The sequence below is a fragment of the Trachypithecus francoisi genome, unplaced genomic scaffold (genome assembly GCF_009764315.1).
Source record: "Trachypithecus francoisi isolate TF-2019V2 unplaced genomic scaffold, Tfra_2.0 Lachesis_group8, whole genome shotgun sequence".
NCBI lineage: Eukaryota > Metazoa > Chordata > Mammalia > Primates > Cercopithecidae > Trachypithecus > Trachypithecus francoisi.
In genome coordinates this window covers 12,330,037-12,347,913 of record NW_022681473.1, presented here as the reverse complement: position 1 = coordinate 12,347,913, position 17,877 = coordinate 12,330,037, and the positions used below count along the sequence as shown (strand labels likewise).

At 57.8% G+C, this 17,877-nt stretch overlaps 1 protein-coding gene across 4 annotated transcripts in view; it reads right to left on the bottom strand.

Moving 5' to 3' along the window:
* SYT7 (synaptotagmin 7) overlaps positions 1 to 16,316 on the bottom strand; it is a 64,198-nt gene extending 47,882 nt beyond the window's left edge. Inside the window, exon 1 of one of the 4 annotated variants that reach the window (XM_033204556.1) lies at positions 15,976 to 16,316. In XM_033204556.1, the coding sequence (XP_033060447.1) occupies positions 15,976 to 16,006 (31 nt within the window). In that variant the 5' untranslated portion in view covers positions 16,007 to 16,316. The remainder of the gene's footprint in view (positions 1 to 15,975) is intronic. The other 3 variants (XM_033204557.1, XM_033204558.1, XM_033204559.1) reach the window with 3 other exon arrangements.
* Positions 16,317 to 17,877: the final 1,561 nt, after the last annotated feature.

The following is a 17,877-nucleotide window of genomic DNA, read 5'->3' as shown; positions in this document are numbered from 1 at the left end:
AGAATGTTACCAGTTAGAGCCATGCCCAAATTACCCCAGGTACTTCAGAGACTCCTCTGACACACACACATGTCCTGGGGCTCCTTCCCCCCTCCACTGGCCCAGGCATTGGCCTCAGAGAAGCACCCTCAATAGATAAAGGATCAGCTGGCCTCAGGGTCCCAGGACAGGTTGGGGGTTGGGTGTCTGGCACTGGACAGTCTAGGAGTGGGAAGAGGAGGAAAATGGGGTGTCCCAGGGACTTGCCCAGGGCTCTGTCTCTGGTACTCATCAGGGTGCAACCACTACTCTGGAGATAAAGCAGAATGCTGCTGGGGGTGGTTGGGGCTACATCTGCCAGCATGTCCCCATCCTGAGCCTGCCTCCTCCCACCTGATTCTGCAATACACGTCAAGGCCCAGCACTTCCCCACCCCCATCTTTTGGTGGCTCCCGATGACGTTCAAGGTGGGAAACAGTGAAAGCTGGAGTCACAGGTTTCCATAGGAAGCACCCTCCATGAGCATGCTGAGCAGATGGAAATGGGGGAAGATGGCAGGCATTTACAAGTGGGCAGAGCTTACCAGCTCCAGGGTGAACCGGGCATGGGAAGGGGGACATTTTTGGTGCCTATCCTGCTTCCCTCCCTCCCCTCAACCCAACACACACAAGAAAGCCAGAAAGAGGCAGAGTTGGGGAGAAAGGAACAGAAAGCCAGTGAGCTAAACCCTGCACCCCAGACAATCAGGCAAAGCTCCAGGTCTTGCCATCTTGCAGAATTTCCTGACCTCTTTCCACTGTAAGACTCCCCCTTCCAGACCACCCACCTTGGGAACAGGGCCAGCTCTTCTCTTGCAGGAGGACAAAGAAATTGAGATAGGCGAGAAGGAAAAAAGAAGAAAGAGGGGAGAACGACCAGCACTTATTTCCCAGGAAAGCTGGGCCTTGGACCTACCCCCACCCCATGCCCTCTGGACATTCTCTGAGTGTCCTTTGGAAAGTTGTGGAGGTGCCCACAACCCCTCGGGCTTCACCCAGGGTGGGAACTAGGCTAGCAAAAGAGGAAGCCCAAGGGGAATTGTTTTGGAAAGTTACAAGTAGCTGAAAATATGGGCTCAGCACGAGCAAGCTTCCTCAACCTTGACTGTAATAAAAACAGATAATGTGTGAGTGAGCTAGGGAGAGTGCGCTGGCAGGGGCCGCAGAGGCCGGCTGGATGCAGACGGTTTAGAATTCAGAGGAGGTGCCAAGTGAGTAAACAGCGAATGAAGGATTATCTGGATGGGCCAGCAGCCGTTCCAGCAAGAAATTGGACGGGGACATGTCGGGATCCACAAGCACACCTACTCCTCATCAGAGAGCGAGGCCTGGTAAGCTATGAGGACCTTGTCCACACCTTCCCTACCTCTTCTCTCTCTTCCAGTTGACACATGGCCTTGGTAATAATGGCTCATATCTGTACAGTGCAGAGCAGTTTATAAAGTGTTCCACAGTTTACCGAGGGTTTCACATGCATTATTGAATTTAATGGAGGTGATGGTATCTTCTGCTCAGTGACCCCCTCACTTCACCTCACCACAGCCACTCCTACCTCCCACAATTCCTGGCCTAGGGAGGTCTGGTGCATCTGGCTTCAGTATTCAGCCTCAAAAGAGGGGGAAGGGGAGACTGGCCATCTGTAGACCCCAGAGAGCTGCTAAGCCCAGAAATCATTAGGGCCAAAGCCATTCAGGATGGAAAGGGCCAGGTGCCAGCTCTGAACTGGGAGCCCAGGCTGAAGAGTGGCTAGCCAGGAGTTAGCTCGGAACCTGACACCCTCCCCACCCACCTTGATCCCAAAGCTGATGAGCCACCTGAGCAGCTGTGAAGATGATCATATCCGTCAGAGCATCCGGAGTCCAAGAAAGGTGGGGTTCAGACTGGAGGCAGGGGGGCCTCTTCGCCAGGAATGTGGAGCAGAGAGGCAGGACCAGGGACGTGTGATGATTAAGTGTGGGCCTTGACCACTAGTTACTCCTATGAATAATGCATTGTTGTGCCTTGGCCTAAATCAGCATCTTATTGTTATTAATAATACACGCTGCAGAGAAGCTGGGGTTGGAACTGTATGCTATGTTTCATTTGAGAATCTCAGAGCACTTAAAAGCTCCTCATGCTGATGACTCAACTTTATCTCCCCAAGTCATAGGCTTCCTCACGGGCCACCTGCCCGAATGCCCTCCCACCTGAGGCTTGGAGCTGTGAAGGCCACCAGGGCTAGAAATCTTCCATCCTGGGATTCAAATCCATGGCCAGGGCTTATGGTTGGGAAGGGAAGTACACTTAATCTTTGCCAGTTCGAGGGCTCTTGGGGGATGCAACATAATGTGACGCTTCCAGAGAGGTTTCAGGACAGAGATAACTAGTGGGAATCCAGGGGCGGGAGAGACAGACAGAGAGAGACCACTGGAGATCTGAATCCCGTTCTGTCACTTGCCAGTTGTGTGACCTTAGGCTACTCACTCAACTCTCTCGTCCTAAGCCTCTTGGCTGGAATGCAGGGTCTGAGAGTCCCTCTACGAGATGCCGTTCTATCATATTCAGGGGTATCATTTACACGGCAAATATTAGGATGGAGCCATAGAGCGTCCCGCCCCCCGAGAGCTGTCCACGGTGCTGAAACAGCTGTGGGCCACGCGGCTCCTTGTCCTTGGTGCTGAAACAGAACTCACTCCTGGGGCTGCGCCCTCTTCCAGGTCGCCCTTTGCGCAGCTCCCAGCGAGCAGGATCCGAGAGACTGTGCATAGTGATTCCGCCTTCCTCTGCCAGTGCCTCCCTGATCAACCCTCAGCTGAAGCTATGGCAGCAACCAGCGACAAGAGCCCCCTTTCCTCGAGTTAAGTCCTCGGATGCTGAAGACCCCAGTCCTGACTCAGGACAAAAAGGGCCGCCCCACGAACGTGGTAAATACCACGCCCCATTCCCTCCCGGGGCCCGCCGCACTGCCTCCTGGTGGCTGGCGCGGGCACTGCACCCCGGCGGGCGCACAGACGGTCCCCAGCGGCGGCCTGGGCCGGCGGGGAAGCAGCGGCAGACGGTTCTCCGGCCCCCGCCGCCCCCTCACCACTCCCGGGGCAATCTGGCGCTCAGAGCTTGCAGCGTTGCCCGACACCCGCACACTCCAGTCTGTCTGCGTCCTGGCCGCCTTGGGGCTGCCCGGGTCACAGTGCAGGCTCAACCCAGGTGGGCAGACCTGGGGTAGGCAAAACTTCCTGCTCCCTCCTCCAAGGTGGGTGGGGAAGGCTTGTTTAAACAAACACCAACCTTTCCTCTGTGGCAGGGCCAGTTCCGCCAAGATGAACACAAAGGCCTCCCCCAGCAGAGGCTCCACACCTCTCCCCCATCCAAACAAGAACTTTGCCCCCACCCCCCCCCCCCCCCCCCGGCCCAGGAAAAAGTGAGGTTGCAGGAGAATGCCGTAACTGCAGTCCACTCCTGTTCCCCCACCCTACAGGTGGGGGCTCTTTGAGAGGCAGATCTGCTTGGTGCTTCTAGGGACTGCTTGATATGAACCTTACTGGGTTGTAGAGAGTCTCCCCCTTCCAAAAACAAAAAGCAAAACAAATAATACCACCTGAAGACAGCACCCAAAACCACAGCTTCTCTGGAGTCAAGGGAGTCAAAATAATAGCCCTTAATTACAGTAGACATAGCTAAATGAGACATATGTATCATTTATTGAGCACTTACTGTATGCCAAGCACTGTGCTAAGAGCTCTGCAAACATGATCTCATTTAGCCTTCCAGCCACCCTGCCTCCCCAGGAGGGAGCATCATGCTCAGCCTCCTACAGAGGAGGGAAGTAAGGATCAGAAAGGGAGGTGACCACTCAGGCTGCCGCAGCCAGCGAGGGCTGAGACGGGCATGGGAGAGTGCATCCGTCTGCCCTTACTCTTGCCATTCAGCTGGATCTACCACACCATCCTTCCATGTCCTAGAGGCCACACTATCCCTCAGGTTTCTCCAAGACCACTCCAGCCCCCCACCATCCTCACCTCTCGGCTGAGAGCCACGTGGAGGAAGAGAGTAACACCTTGCACTCTGTAGCACTTTACAGCCTGCCAAGTGCTTTCAGAGCCACTGTCTGAATTGACCCTCATGATCCTGAGGGGTGAAGTGGGCAAGGATGGCCCTGTTCTGATTTTATAGGAGAGAAAAGTATGGCTCAAAGGAATAAATGGCTTGCCCCAAGTCACACAGTGAACAGTGGAACCAGAACTCAGGCAAAGACGGTGGGACACTCAGTCCAGTGCACTCTTCCCACTTCCCTAAGGCTGGGGTGCTGGGGACAAGCCAGACAGGGAGTCATAGGGGCTTTCATCTCCTGAGGGGCTTCCTGAGGCCAGGACCTGGGCTGCTTCCCCTCTCCTCCTCCCTGGGGTCCATTGGTTGGCTCAGCTTTAACTTGGAGTCTCGGAGTCTCATTCTAAATGAATTTTTTTTTTCCAGGCAATTACCTCCTGCTAATTAGGAGGCAGGGCTGCCAGTCCCTGGGCCCTGGACTGACCCTTTTCTCAACTCACAGAGGGCAGGGGGGTTGTGGAGGTACTGGGTAGCAGCTCCAGCCACAGAAACCGCCTGGGTCAGGGTCCTGTCAGGGCAGGGGATGCTGGTGGAGGAGCAAAGAGCTCCACAGAACTGGAAGAAGGGAGGCAGGGATTCTGGGGAGGGAGGGACTCTGAAGTGGGAGAGAGCAAGGGAACAAAAAGCTGGAAGGAGCCTGGACATGCCCATGCAGAGTAAGTGAGAGAGACCTGGGCTCTGGGGCAGCAGAGAGAGCCAGGAGGAGCCAGAAAAATGGGGACACATCAAAGGAAGAAAGGAGGAATCTCAGGAACCAGAGAGACAGGAAGGGGTAGCAATCTCCCCTCTATGGAGGGAGAGGAAGTGAGAAGGTGCACCAGAAAATGGTCAAGATTACAGAAGGGGCAGAGGCAGAGAGAGAGAGATACTGGAAGCCTCCAGGAAGGGGAAGGGGAGAGGAAGGACAGGGAGGAAGGAGGAATTGCTGAAGGAAAACCCCAGGGAGAAGGGGGAGGAGAGCTGGGGAGGACGGCTTGGAGTGGCAGCTCCCAGAGCCCCAAGAAGGGCTTTCTCTACGTCATTGTCCTTGAGCTTCCCCCAATGTCAGTGCCCAGCCAGCCGGGCCTGCACACCCTCCTACGCAGCCACAGGTGCGGGCGGGCATGATGGCAGGCCACCAGCCGGCTCAGGCCCCAGATGCTCCACTCACCCGGGGCAGCCAGCTGACCTCCCTCCCTGCCAACCTGCCACCCCCTCAAGTAGGCCGAGCCAGGGGCCCTCCTAGGCCACACAGCAACACAACCAGGAGCTTCTGGGGCTGTGTCCAGCCCCTCCACTTTCAGAGGGAGGATCAAGGCACAGAGAGGAAACGGTGCCTGTCCAAGGTCAAGTGAGTGATGAGGCCAGACGCAGAGGGCTCAGGGGCTAAGTCCTACTGGTGGGTCCTGTTCCCTTCTGGGCAAAGGGCAACAACGGGAGACAAAGACAAGTCATGGCTGCCAGCAAGTCAGTCCTGATCAAAGCTCTCTGGAGTGTGGGGTGGCAGGCAGAAGGGAGTGAGGGTGGCCAGGGGCTGGAAGGGAACCAAAGGAAATCACATTTATGGAGCATAGGGTGAGATGGTTATAATTGTAACAAACATTGTTGAGCACTTACTAGGTACAGTGTGCCAGCCACTTAAGACATTACATGCAGGATCTCATTTGATCCCAACAAGGCTATAAAGTATGTATCACTACTATTCCATTATAGGGAAAAAAACTGAGACGCAGCAGGGTTGGGTGACCTGGCCAAGTCCACACAGCTAGCCAGTGGCATGGTTCTGACTCATGCAGCTGGTCATTTTGAGGCCACTGCCCTGAAGATCCCTCAACATTATCTGAAGATGTGCAGGTCCCTGAGTTCCCAAGGTCCCAGAACAGCCCTGGCACAATCTAAGCCCCACACTCCAGTAGGACTGCAATCCATGAGGTCCACGACTTGAACAAGCCCTGTCTTAAGGCGTTAGAGTCTGGTTTTTAGTCTTAGTTCTGCCACTAACTTACTATGTGACTTTGGACAGGTCATTGTCCCTCTGTGGGCCTTCATATTCCCACCTGTACCATCAAAGGGTAGGACAAGATAATAAGAAGAACTACTAAGTACATGGTGCTAACTCTGTGACAGGCACAGTTCTAGGTGGTTTACAGATACTAACTCACTGAATTTTCCCAACAGTCCCATGAGGGTGCTATTATTCCCTCCGTTTTACAGGTGGGAAATGAAGCACTGAAAGGTTAAGTCAGTTGCCCAGGGCCACAAAGCAAGTCAGCACATGGCACATCTAGGATTTGAGCCTCATTACTTTTGATCCAGAGTTCCTATGCCCTGGCCGCCACTCTGCATTCTTTCCCTAAGGACCCTCTCAGCCCCTGCTTGGCGCCCCACAGACGTGTGCCCATGTGCCTCTGCACAGACACACCTACCATCGTGTTTCCACGCGGGAAGCACAGACAGTCATGCATCTGCATGAAGTGAGGTATGTTAGCTCATGCTCCCACACCCACTCCTGTGCCTTCACCTAATTTCTACCTGAAGTAGCCAGGCTGGGTCACACATGTCCACAAGCATCCCAGCACCAAAACAAGCCGACTCTAGCAGGTCCATGCACACACACACATATACACGTGTTCCTGTCTCTGAGCACTGGTTGACTTGTGGGGGCCATGTGCCATGCTGCAGCGCACAGCCATGTGGCAGTGACGTGGGCCACCACACCCCTTCTCCTCTGCTTCCTTCTAGTGCCTGGGTGGCTGGCACGTCACATCCCGCACCTGCCGGCACCCCCATCCACACTGCCTTCCTCACGCCTCTCCCCTAGCAGAAGCGGGCACCTTCTCCAGGAAGGAAGCAGACTCAGGCACAGCCTGGCTCCCACGGCCCAAAGATGCCAGCCAACCTGGGGGTGGAGAGGGAGAGAGAGGCATCAACTGGAGGCTCCAGGGGGCCTCGGGTCCACAACGGCTCCTATCTGAGACTAAGCCCTCCTTTAGGTCTGAGTGCCAGAGCTGAGCTCTCAAGACTCTCGAGACACTGGCCCTCTCGGTCATTGCCAGATATGGGGTCAGATGGGGACCCTGGGGACAGAGGGTCTCCCATCATTCCTGAGCAGGACTGTGGTGCCACCTGGGCTCCTCTGGCCAAGTTACCATCGCACCCTTTACCACCCTATCCCTGGTCCCTGCTCTCTCCTCCCCCTGCCCAAGCATCTTAGAGTTCTGGGTATTTTTAGGCCTCAGCTGACAGGCTGTGAAATCACTCCCTTCGCACCTCCCCAACCAGGCGGGGGCTGAAGAGGGAGGAATGAGGTTGGGGGGGGCACACAGACAATTCATCAGGCTCCTCCAGGGCTGGCAGGTGCCAAGGAGGGAGAGAGGGGTTCCTCCCCTTCTCCTGAGAGCCTCCCCCATGAGTGAGAGGATCCCTCCACCTTGCCAGTAGAGAGAATGGAGACAGGGTGGGAAGGAGACTCCCTGCCATTCCAGGAAGAACAAAGGCTTTAGGGGATACCCTAGCATTAGAAGAGGCACTGGGACACCCTTTGAGTCCAGCTCTGCAGCCAGTACCAACTCGTAGTGCTCCCTTCTGAGAGACAGGCTGAGAGACGGGCTGGCTCGGAGCCTAGTAGGATAAGGAGGCACCAGGCAACGTAGCCCAGTGGTTAAGACCCAGGCTTTGGAGTGAGGCCAACTTGCAATCTTATTCCTGCTCTACTGAGTGACCCAGGCAAGACACTCAACCTCTCTGAGTCTCCGTTTCCTCATCTGCACCGCAGTGAATTGGATATCTCCCTTGCAAGACTGTTGTGAAGATGACAGGACATGATGAATGGAAAGAACAAGGTGGTCTGTGGACCCACCAGGCACCACCGGGAGCCTCTCCCTTGTGGCTTTCCCTAACCTTCCATTTCTCCTAGCTGCCCCTTCTCTGGGCTGCCTTTCTCATCCCAATCTCCAAGACAGGAGCCCACAGTTCATCCTGGCATCAGGGTCTGGCACCTATCTGACCCCCACTCAGGGGGAACAAATCTCCCGCTAAGGTGGGTAGTCAACACAGACAGTCCCCACCTCCTTGCTTCCTGCTGCAGGACACACACATACACACACACACACACACATCATGTGTGCACACGTACCCAAATGCCAACAGGCATGTGTGCTGCCAGCGCCTCTGTGTGAGGGTGTTTGCCTTGGGATGACCCCTAAGGGAAGTGGGAAGACATACCCAGGCCCTGCTGTGGATGGGCCCCTGTGCCAGGGGCCGTGGGCATGGAGAGGGGGTTGGCCCGCCTAGCTGCCATGGAGACAGGTTGGCTTTGGTGGGGCTCTGGAGCTCAGGCCTGGCAGCTGGAGCAGGAACCGTGTGGCCCCTCCCAGGCCTGGCCGGGTTATGTGGGTACAGAACAAATCCTCAAGAGGACCAACTGTGTCCACAGGGCCCTGAGCCTGCCCATTTTGGCTCTATATCCCTTGCTGGGAGGCTGTCTCTGATACCCCAAGCACCTGGGAAGCCCTCTCAGGGTGTTCATTCATGTCCACCTGCACCTGGTTACCCCCCGACTGCCTATAATCTGCCGCAAGCTTTCCAAGGGCAGAGCCCAGGCTGGCTGGACACTGCAGATCTCCCGGCAGAGGTAGGGGCAGATATGCTAATTGCTGAGACTCTAGCTCCATCTATCCGCCTGCCTCCCGATTTCCACCCTCCACACTACGGTGCTGTCAAAGTTCTTTATAGAGACCTGCTCAAAAGCCATCCATGGCTCTCCAAATGCCTTACTTTTTAAAAGAATTTCAGTTTTCCTCTTTCAAAATGCCAACCCCTTCATAATCTGGACCAACCTACCTTCCCAAGCCTCACTTCCTGCTATTGTGCCCCAAAGGTCTCCCTTCTGGCCATGCTCAAGCACTCACTGCTGCCTCAACTGGCCAACATCCCTCAAACCTCTGAGCCATTGCATGTGCTGTCCCCACCTCACCGACTGCCTCACTTCTGCTCGCTCACATGGCAAAGCTCTTATTCTTCCTTCAGGACTCAAGGCCCTGTATGTGAAGCTCACACCCTTAGGTCTGGCTCGTGGCTGGAATCCCAGACCTACTTCTAACTGCAAGTTCGCACTTCCCAAGGTGGTTCTGAGGACGGAGGGGCTAACGCATGGTATGTGCTTAGAACAGCACCTGGCACATAGTGAGCACACATGTCTCTTGACACTGCCTCCATGAAGCCCTCCCCAACTCCTCCACCATGGAAGTAGCAGGCATGTCCTCCTTGGAGGATCCAGAACCCTCATCCCACACATCAATTGCTTGGTACAGGACAATTTTGAGAACAGCTGCCTCTGGCTGAGTGTTTACTACGGGTTGGCTCTCTGCTAAATACTTTTTCTGCCTTATCTCACCTCATCCTCCAACCACCTGAGAGGTAAGAACCATCATCATACCCATTTAACAGAAGATGAAACCCAAGCCCAGAGAGGTGGACTGACCTGCTCCAGAGACACAGCAGCAAGTGTCTCTGCCAGGATTCAAATCAATAGCTGTTTGACCCTAGAGCCCTAGCTCAAGCAAGCTGTCCCTGGAGGCACATATGTAAAGTGCTCAGCACATACTGAGCGCTCCACAAGGCTTGCTATTATCATGCTATTGTTATTATCAGGGGAGGACACAGGATGTGTTTGGTGACCTGAGAGGGGGAATTCCTTAAGCTGGTCCCTCTGCAAAGCACAAAACCCCCATTCCTGGAGAAAGTGTTTCCAAGGGTCCCTTGGCTGCCATCCCTGACCCTCATCCTTGGATAGTGTGCAGGGAGCCCCAGTATCTGGACCCGGGGCACTTCCTCTGAGGGGTGCTGGAGCAAGCAAATGCTTGAGGGGGCCGACCTGGGCCCAGGCCCGGCAGAGCGGGACAGGGCCTGCTATGTGCCGGCCATGCTGGCCGCCGCTCTCTGGCCCCGCTGACACCACCCCATGGTAATGAGACGGATCCAATTTGTACCCAGGGCCCCGCCGGGAACAGCTGCAGCGGCAGGGTTTGAAGTAATTTAATTGGACACATTAGCTGCACGCTCTCTCCTCCACTCCCCTCATGCAGAGCCTCACGCAGGCACCCCTTCTGCCTCCGACCCCCTCATGCCAGCCTACCCTGGCTGGTGGCAGGGTGCATGCTCCACCAACCAGCTAGGACTAATAGGTAGGCACTGTTCCTCTCTCATTCCTGGGGCTCCTGGGGGTTCTAGAACCAGAGGGCTCTCTAGCCCCCAGGTTCTCCCCAATCTGTGATGCAAGCAGCAACTATGGGAGCCCACTGGGGCTGGAGCTCAGACCTCTCCCTCCTGTCTCCTCTAATGGGCAGAATAGTCACCCCCCTTTCTCCTTCAGTCAGCCATGGAAGCCCCCAGCCTTCTGTACTCCAGGAAGGGCACTGAAGGAGCAGAGCCAGCAGCACATGCCTGTTTTACCAGCATCTTTTGTTTTGTCACTATCAGGGTTTGTCACTATCAGGGTCACTACAGAGACGATGGGCAGCCCTCCTCTTAGGGCCTGGGGAAGCAGTGCATACACACATGCACATAAACAGACCTAGTCACAAACACACAGGTGATCTCAGTTTGACCCAGACACATACACACATGCTAACAGCCCCACACCGTCATGGAAACGCTTGTATCTGTACACATGAAAGCTCCCATGATCACTCCCGTCCACACCCATGCATGCCATACAGCCAGGTGAGGCCCTGCTTCCAGCAGACGAGGACTTCGTGGCCATGCCAGCAGGTGGGAGGGTGTGGCAGGGGGTAGGCAGGGTCCCTGGCACACAGGCCCTGCCTGGCCAGGTACAGGGCCCGGGGAGGGGCCCTCCCGTAAAGCTTTCCGTCATAGCTCCCCACGCACCTCAACGTACCTTGCTACAAATACACTCATTAGCTGCTGTTTACAGCGGTCCTGGCACTCAGATGAATGCAGATATTATGGCCATCCAGCTGCCACCGGCACACGCACTAGGTACACACACAGACAGTGCCTCTCCCCCCGGCTCCGCCCTCCCCTTCCACGCGTGGGCTCAATCACATGAAGATACCAATTCCCCAAACATGCAGCTTTGCCGGGGTTCCAGCTCACAATACCTCAGCTCCTGGTCCATTCTGTCTCAAGGGTGCCTTCCAGGTGGAGGCTGCAGAGACCGCCCAGAGCAGGCCGGATGCACCCGCCCACCTTCCAACCAACTGGACCTGGAATTCCAGGCGCAAGCTCTGGGCACAGTCCAGCCCCTTCCACAGGTCCCATGCTGTCTGCCAACTCTGTTCCAGCCCTTGGGGAATTGTGCTGGGTGAGACCAAAGCTCTGCCCTCTAGACACTAGTTGGATAGGGCCCAGCAGGGCTGCCCCTGCTGCCTGGAAGGTCAGGGACCTCCAAGCCCATGGAACTGACAGAATTCGCCTGGCATCACCAGCTGGGGTTCCCTGGCAAGGCAGGCAGGCACTGGGGCTGGGCCTGGCACCGGCTGATGCCGGCACCTGGCCAAACCAGTCACTGCCCTGACAAGAGAAAGTTGACCTCTCGGCCACATATGCCACCTGCCGGGCACTGTCCGTGGAACACTATAGGACCAGCTCTATACAGGGCTGCCCATGCCCACCTGGGATGCCACAGTGCTCTGAGGAGCCATCAAGCCAATTCATTCTCCAGCTGGGGGTCATCAACTCAGGACTGGGCCTCCCGCCTCCACGTGACCCCTCCCAGCTCCTCTCCCTGCTGTTCTTGGCCTCACTCCCCTGGGGGAACCAGTTATTGAAAACAAAAATGGTCCATCAGATTCAATAAGGATTCAAAGTCCCTGAGAGAATAGGGGGTGGGTGGGGAGTGGGATGGGGGGACTCAGGAGGGGGAGGGAACCATATACGGCTCCTCTGCCTGTCCCACACAACATCCTGCAATGGCCGGGCTAAAGGGTATAACAAGGGGACAGACCCCACGGGCACTCCATGTTGCCCTCAATGCCCCTTAAGCCTGAGCTTGAGGTCAGCCAGGAGCAGAACCCAGCTGCCCAGGACCTGTCTTTGCTCACCCAGCACCCACCTATTGCCCTACCTTCCAGCTGTCCCCTTACCTGTCACCTACTGGCCTGTATGTTCCCACCTCAATCCAGCCTGCTCTAACGCCCTCCCCAGTGTGAGGAGGGGCTCTGGGGCTGTCTCCCTGCCCAGTATCCCCCAGCCCTCAAGTGGGCAGCTTGTTGATCAAGCTTCCCTGCAAGGCCACAGAACAGTGTGAACCAGGGCCAAGGAGGGGGCCTGTCTCCACGATAACACAACAGCTTGGGAGCACTGGCTGCCCTGGCCCATGCCCCATTGAAACCATCCTCATCCCCTCTGGGTTTTAGACTTGCCCAGCCTCAGGTCCTCCACTGTGTCCTGGCCTGCGGGGAGAACATTTGATCTCCAGTCTGAACTCTGACCCAAGCCCAGGATGCAGGCTAGGGAGGCCCGGGTGTGTGCCGATGGGGCAGGCTTTGGGGAGGTAGGTGGGAGGAGAGAGGTTGTTGGTGAAATAGGTGGACACAGTCAGGCTTCCTTTGACCTTCCCACGCTCCAGCCCTGGCCTCTAACCCAGGTGGTCCTCAGGGCACACCCTTGATCTGCCCTTTCAGCCACACCCCTAACTTCTGTACCTCCTTCACCCGCCATCAGCCTCTTCCCCTAACTTGTGCCCAGTGAGTGGAGGGTTGGCCTGGACAATCTCGTGGATCCTTTGCCTTGAGAGAGGAGGCCTGCTGTGCCAAGGCCCCCTGCCCTGCAGGAACAGAGCCCACTAACAGGTGGGACAAAAGAAGGCTTCAAGCATTACTGCCCCCAGGGACAAGCTCACAGAGGGCTGGGGGCAGGGCAGGCAGCCTTCAGGACCTAACCTCTGTCCTAGTGGTTCCCTCTCTGGCCTTGCTCACCAGCTCACTGCAAGGTCACCTCTCCCTCCCTCTCTCTTTTCCTGCCGCTGTCCTGCCTGCCCACTGCAACGCTGACCCCTGCAGGCCTGCTGGGGCCCGCCTGGTCTGGGGACAAGCAGTCCGAGAGACACAGGGACTTCAGGTTGAACCAGAGGGTGAAGGCCGAGGGCAGAGAGATGCCCTGAAGTCTAGGAGGGGGCAGAAGGGAGGCTGCAGGTATGGCCTAGGGAAGCTGGGCAGAGTGTGGAGCTGGAGCCTGGGTGTGCATGGGAGGGGGCTGGTCTGGGTTCTTCATTGGACTCTGATTATTGCCCACAGTCCCTTTCTTCATTCACAATAGATCAGGGAGCCAAGGGCCTGGGAGCCTGGGGCCCAAGTAGGGAGAGAACCGCACCATCAGGTAAGGTCCTAGCAGTAGCTGAGCCCTGCGGGGACTTGCACAGTAAGCGGAATGAGGGAGGGAGTACCACAGGGATCCTCCGGAACCAGCGTGAGGCAAAGGGGAGCAGGAGAGGACAGATTTTTTTTTTTTAAAGGATTGGGCCGCAGGTGTTCCTGAGAGTGGGATGAGAGGATCAGGATATAAAGGCACTGGCCCCTGGGGGACCAGAGGGGAGGGGAGGGGTGGCCTGAGTTACACAGAAATCAATTTGCATATCTCAGTCCCAACCAGTACCAGCCAAGGGGAGATTTGTGGGGGGCAGAAATGGGGGGCACAGAGCCCTGGCTTGGGGAGCTGAGTCTGGGGAACCTTGGGAGAGCTGGGGGAAGGGGAATCTGACTTGGAACTATGGGGCCTACGAAGGTGAGCAGGGATGCCAGAGAGCAGAGGCCAGAATGAGATCTCTGACTCCTCAAGGACCCCAGACGACTAGGATCAAAGGCAAACTCTGCCCTCTCCAGCCTATGTCTGACCCCACCCAGCCTAATGCCCACACCAGAGAGCAGTCAGCCTCAGGCCAATTCCTTTCCCGGTCACAGCTGCCCCACCACAGGCACTGGTGAGTCCTGCAGCTGCAACTAGGGTGGGCAAGACAGGTCCCAACTGCAGCCAGAGAGGGGCATTCAAGGAGGGGGTGAGGGAAGAGTTGGGGGCTGCCAGCACACCAGGGATGGCACTGGACTCCAGACCCTTTGCTTAGAAGATGCCAAGCACGTCAAGCTGGCCTCCGTGGGGAGGGCAGAGGTGCTTGAAGGAGTGGTGATGTCATGGTGCCCAGGCATGGGAGGGAAGAGGAGGGAGGGAGAGGGGACGAGGGCATGGCCCCAGGCTAGCGGCCTAACAGGACAGAGGGGAGGCTGCCAGCCTGGTGGGCGAGGGGACAGAGAATGTCCTTACTGTTTCCCTATCTTCTATCCTCATACCCCAGAGCTGGCTTCTGAACTAAGCTACCGGCTTCTGAGAAGGTGAGCTGAGCAAGAGAACGTTCCTGCCATGGGCCATGTGCTGGAAGCTGGCGGCATCTTGGAGGAAGATGCCAGGGTAGGTGACCTGGGTCCAGACAGATGAGGGGCGGCCTCTCCACAGGCAATGCCCCTTCAGCCCTCACCTAGAGGACATTCAGAGAAGGGCGCAAGGTTCCAGAGAAGGAGACTGAATCACCCTCATATCCAAGTGCTGAGTGAGGGCAAGTCTGGCGCCCAGTGGGTCGTCCTCAATATCGACTAGGCTGAAAAGAATTGAGGAGGGGTGGGAGCAGATTCCTCAGGAGGCAGAGACAAGCTGAGGCTGCCCCTAGAGGGGAAAGAGCAAATGTGGGGCTGGGGCAAGAGTGGGCAAAGCCAGCACCCACTGGACTGCCTTCAGGAGCCTCAGGGCTGCAGGCTCCTTCTGTGCAGGGTCTTGGAGCTGTTCCTTCCCCACAGCACCGCCACCCCCAGGAGGCTGGCAGCAGGGAGCCTGGAGGCTCTGCATTTGGGAGCATGTCCTGGGCTGGGGAGTTATGCTTTTAGCATCAGAGAGAAGCCCAGAAACAGACCCTGATGCCAGAACTGGCAGACTGGGGGTGCTGGGACTGGGTGGAGCACCCCAGGTGGGAGTGTGGATAGAGCCTGGGCAGGAGCGTGGATAGAGCCTGGGCAGGAGCTGCAGAGGACCTGCCTACAGGTGGGCACTGGGTGAGGAGGTATGGGGAGCCAAGGAGGAAATGGCAGAGCAATTTCCGAGGAAGACGGGAAGATTCTTTGGCTTTGGCTTAGAGGATACGAAGCAGACAGTGGGCTCCCAGGCCACTCCCCTGGCGGGCGAAGCAGAAGGCAAAGGAGTTCGGCCCTCTCCCCCAGGATGTGAGAGTTTGGGGTTGTTTGCTTCCCCCTCCCCAAGTCTAGGAGAACATTCCCTTGGCAGCCCCATTCTCAAGAGCCCCTGCTCTCTTTCCCTTCAGGCACCCCGTCTCCCCCATCGACGCCCCTGCGGTTCCCCACCCCCCAGAGCCTCCCTGCCCGGCTGCCGCACCAGATTCCCACTTGCCCCCTGGCACCCTCTCAATTCACAGTTGGCACTGTGATGCCACTCCGCTCCCCTGTGCCCACAACCTTGGCCAAGACCTGCCGGGATCCTCGCCCCGGGGTCCGCCAGCGCTGGCACCCCCGGGGCACCGGTGCTGGGGAGCCATGGGTGTCTCTGAGGGCACTGCCCGGCTCCCACAGGGGCAGTGGCTCCTTGCTCCGCCACACACGTTGTCCTTGGGCTGCTGGGGGGTGGGGGGTAGGTCCTTGTGGGGACACTGCGAAGCCGGTCCCGGACATCCAGCCTGGCAGTGTCTGGACTGCGGGGGACCAGGGTCCAAGCCGCTGCCGCTCAAGCCCGCGCCCCCGGGGCTGGGATGACCCCTGGGGGAACCCGTGCGGCTCCAAGCGGACAGCAGCCCCAGGCTGGGGCTCCGAGACGGTGTCCGGCGCTGCCGCCGTCCTGCCCGCCGGTGCGGGTTGCCCCAGCCCGCCGGGGCCGCGCTTACCTGGGCTGGCCGCCTCCAGGTCCCGGTACATGGTCCCCTCGTCGCCGGTTCCCTCCGGGCTCCTCAGAGCCGCCCGCGGCCGCGCGCTGCTCCGCCGCCGCCGCTGGGCATGGGGCCGGGCGACCCCCGGGGGCGGGTCCGAGGGCGGGGGCCGTGCGGGCTGCACCGAGCCGCGGAGCCGGGGAGCGGGGGCCGCCCGCCAGCCCTCCCGCCCGCCCGCGGAGCACGTTGCCGCCGCCGCCGAGCCGCGCCGAGCCTCCTCCCTCCGGCCTGCGCGCCGCGTGTGCGCGCCGGAGCGTGTGTGTGTACGAGGCCGTGTGTATGTGTGTGTGTGAGCGCGTGTGTGAGCGCGCCCGGGGCACCGCCGGCGCCGCCCGCCCGCCGCCAAACGCCGCGACCACGGCCGCCGCCTGCGCCCGCTGCCGGCCGCGCGCCGCACTGCACCCGCGCCCACCACCGCCCGGAGCCGCCCAGAGGGCACGGCCGCCGCCCCGTGCTCCGCCCGCCCGCAGCCCCGGCGGGGAGGGCCGCCGAGCCCCACGGCCCGGCTTGTCCGTTCAGCGGGTCCGGCTCCGCTGCGCGACCCACCCCCGGCCTGTGCTCCCCCGATGGCCGCGTCCTGGCACCGGGCAGGGCGGCAGAGCCGGCCACCTTCTCCGAGGTGCCCTTTGGCTCCGATCCAAAAGGCGTAGAGATCCACTCCGGGTTTTCCGCTTGCTGGCGGCTCGAGGGCGTCAGCTCGGAACTCAACACCGCGGCGGTCAGGGGCAGACGGGCTGGTGTGTGCAAAAACCAGGAATGGAATTTTTGGCAGCGCTGAGCCTGGGTCCGCCAGTCTGGTGTTTCTCCAAGCTCGCACACAGGTGGAGCATGAAGGGCTAATATCCCTCCCTCGGTGGGAGGTTAGGCCTAGTGACCCTCCGCACCTAACCCAGCCCCACGAAATAAGAAAATAGACTTTTCAGCCTCTGGTTATCCCTCTCCAGCAGCAGCTCCTCCTCTGATCCTCCCCTCTTTTCCTTGACCCTAGCAATTCCGAGGGTAGGAAGGTAATCCCTCCTTCCCCTTCCAACCTTGGACCTCTCTTGGTCCTCTCTGCCCCTCTGCCGGCTCAGCACAGTCTAAATCAGGTGAACACTACTTCTCATTTCTCTACAGAATTGGGATGATTTGATTCTGGGGCAGGGAGGAGAAGAGATCTGTCTCCCAAGGATATGAAAAACCCGGAACTGAACCATTAGGGGTATCAGGCACAGAGACCTCCCTGCACGCACCTACACACCTAATCACCTACACACACACACACACACACACACACACACACAGACATGCTGCCCCCTCCCCCCACACACAGACATGCTGCCCACACAAAGAGACACATACACTGACGCTCCCCGCAATACAGGTGCTGCCCCTACCCTTCACAGACGGGTTAGGTTAGAGGGTAAAATCCCTGGGTCTGTGGCAGCATCCTGCCCTCCCCTGTGCTAAGAATGCAGTTTGCAGGTGAGCTAGGCTTCCCAGAGTCAAGAATTCTTATTTCCACCCTGAGAAATCCACTTTTGCTGGCTTTATACTGCACTACTCATGCCCTGCCACACCTCCACTGCCCACAGTGCAGAAGGCAGCCAGGAACAACGCTCTATCTCAATTCTCCCCGACACACACACAAACAGACCCCATCCCCTTGAAATCACATGGAGTCTATCCCCAACCACCACCACCACACACACATACACACATACACATTCACCTCCACCTATAGCTCTTCCAGTTGAGAAAAAGATAAGGAAGTTCCCCAGCAAACCTCCATGAAGACTGTTCCAGTAGAGAGCAGATTTCCTGGGAATGAATGTTCTAAATAAAAATGGAAGGAAAAAAGGCATCTGTAGGTTAAGGCCA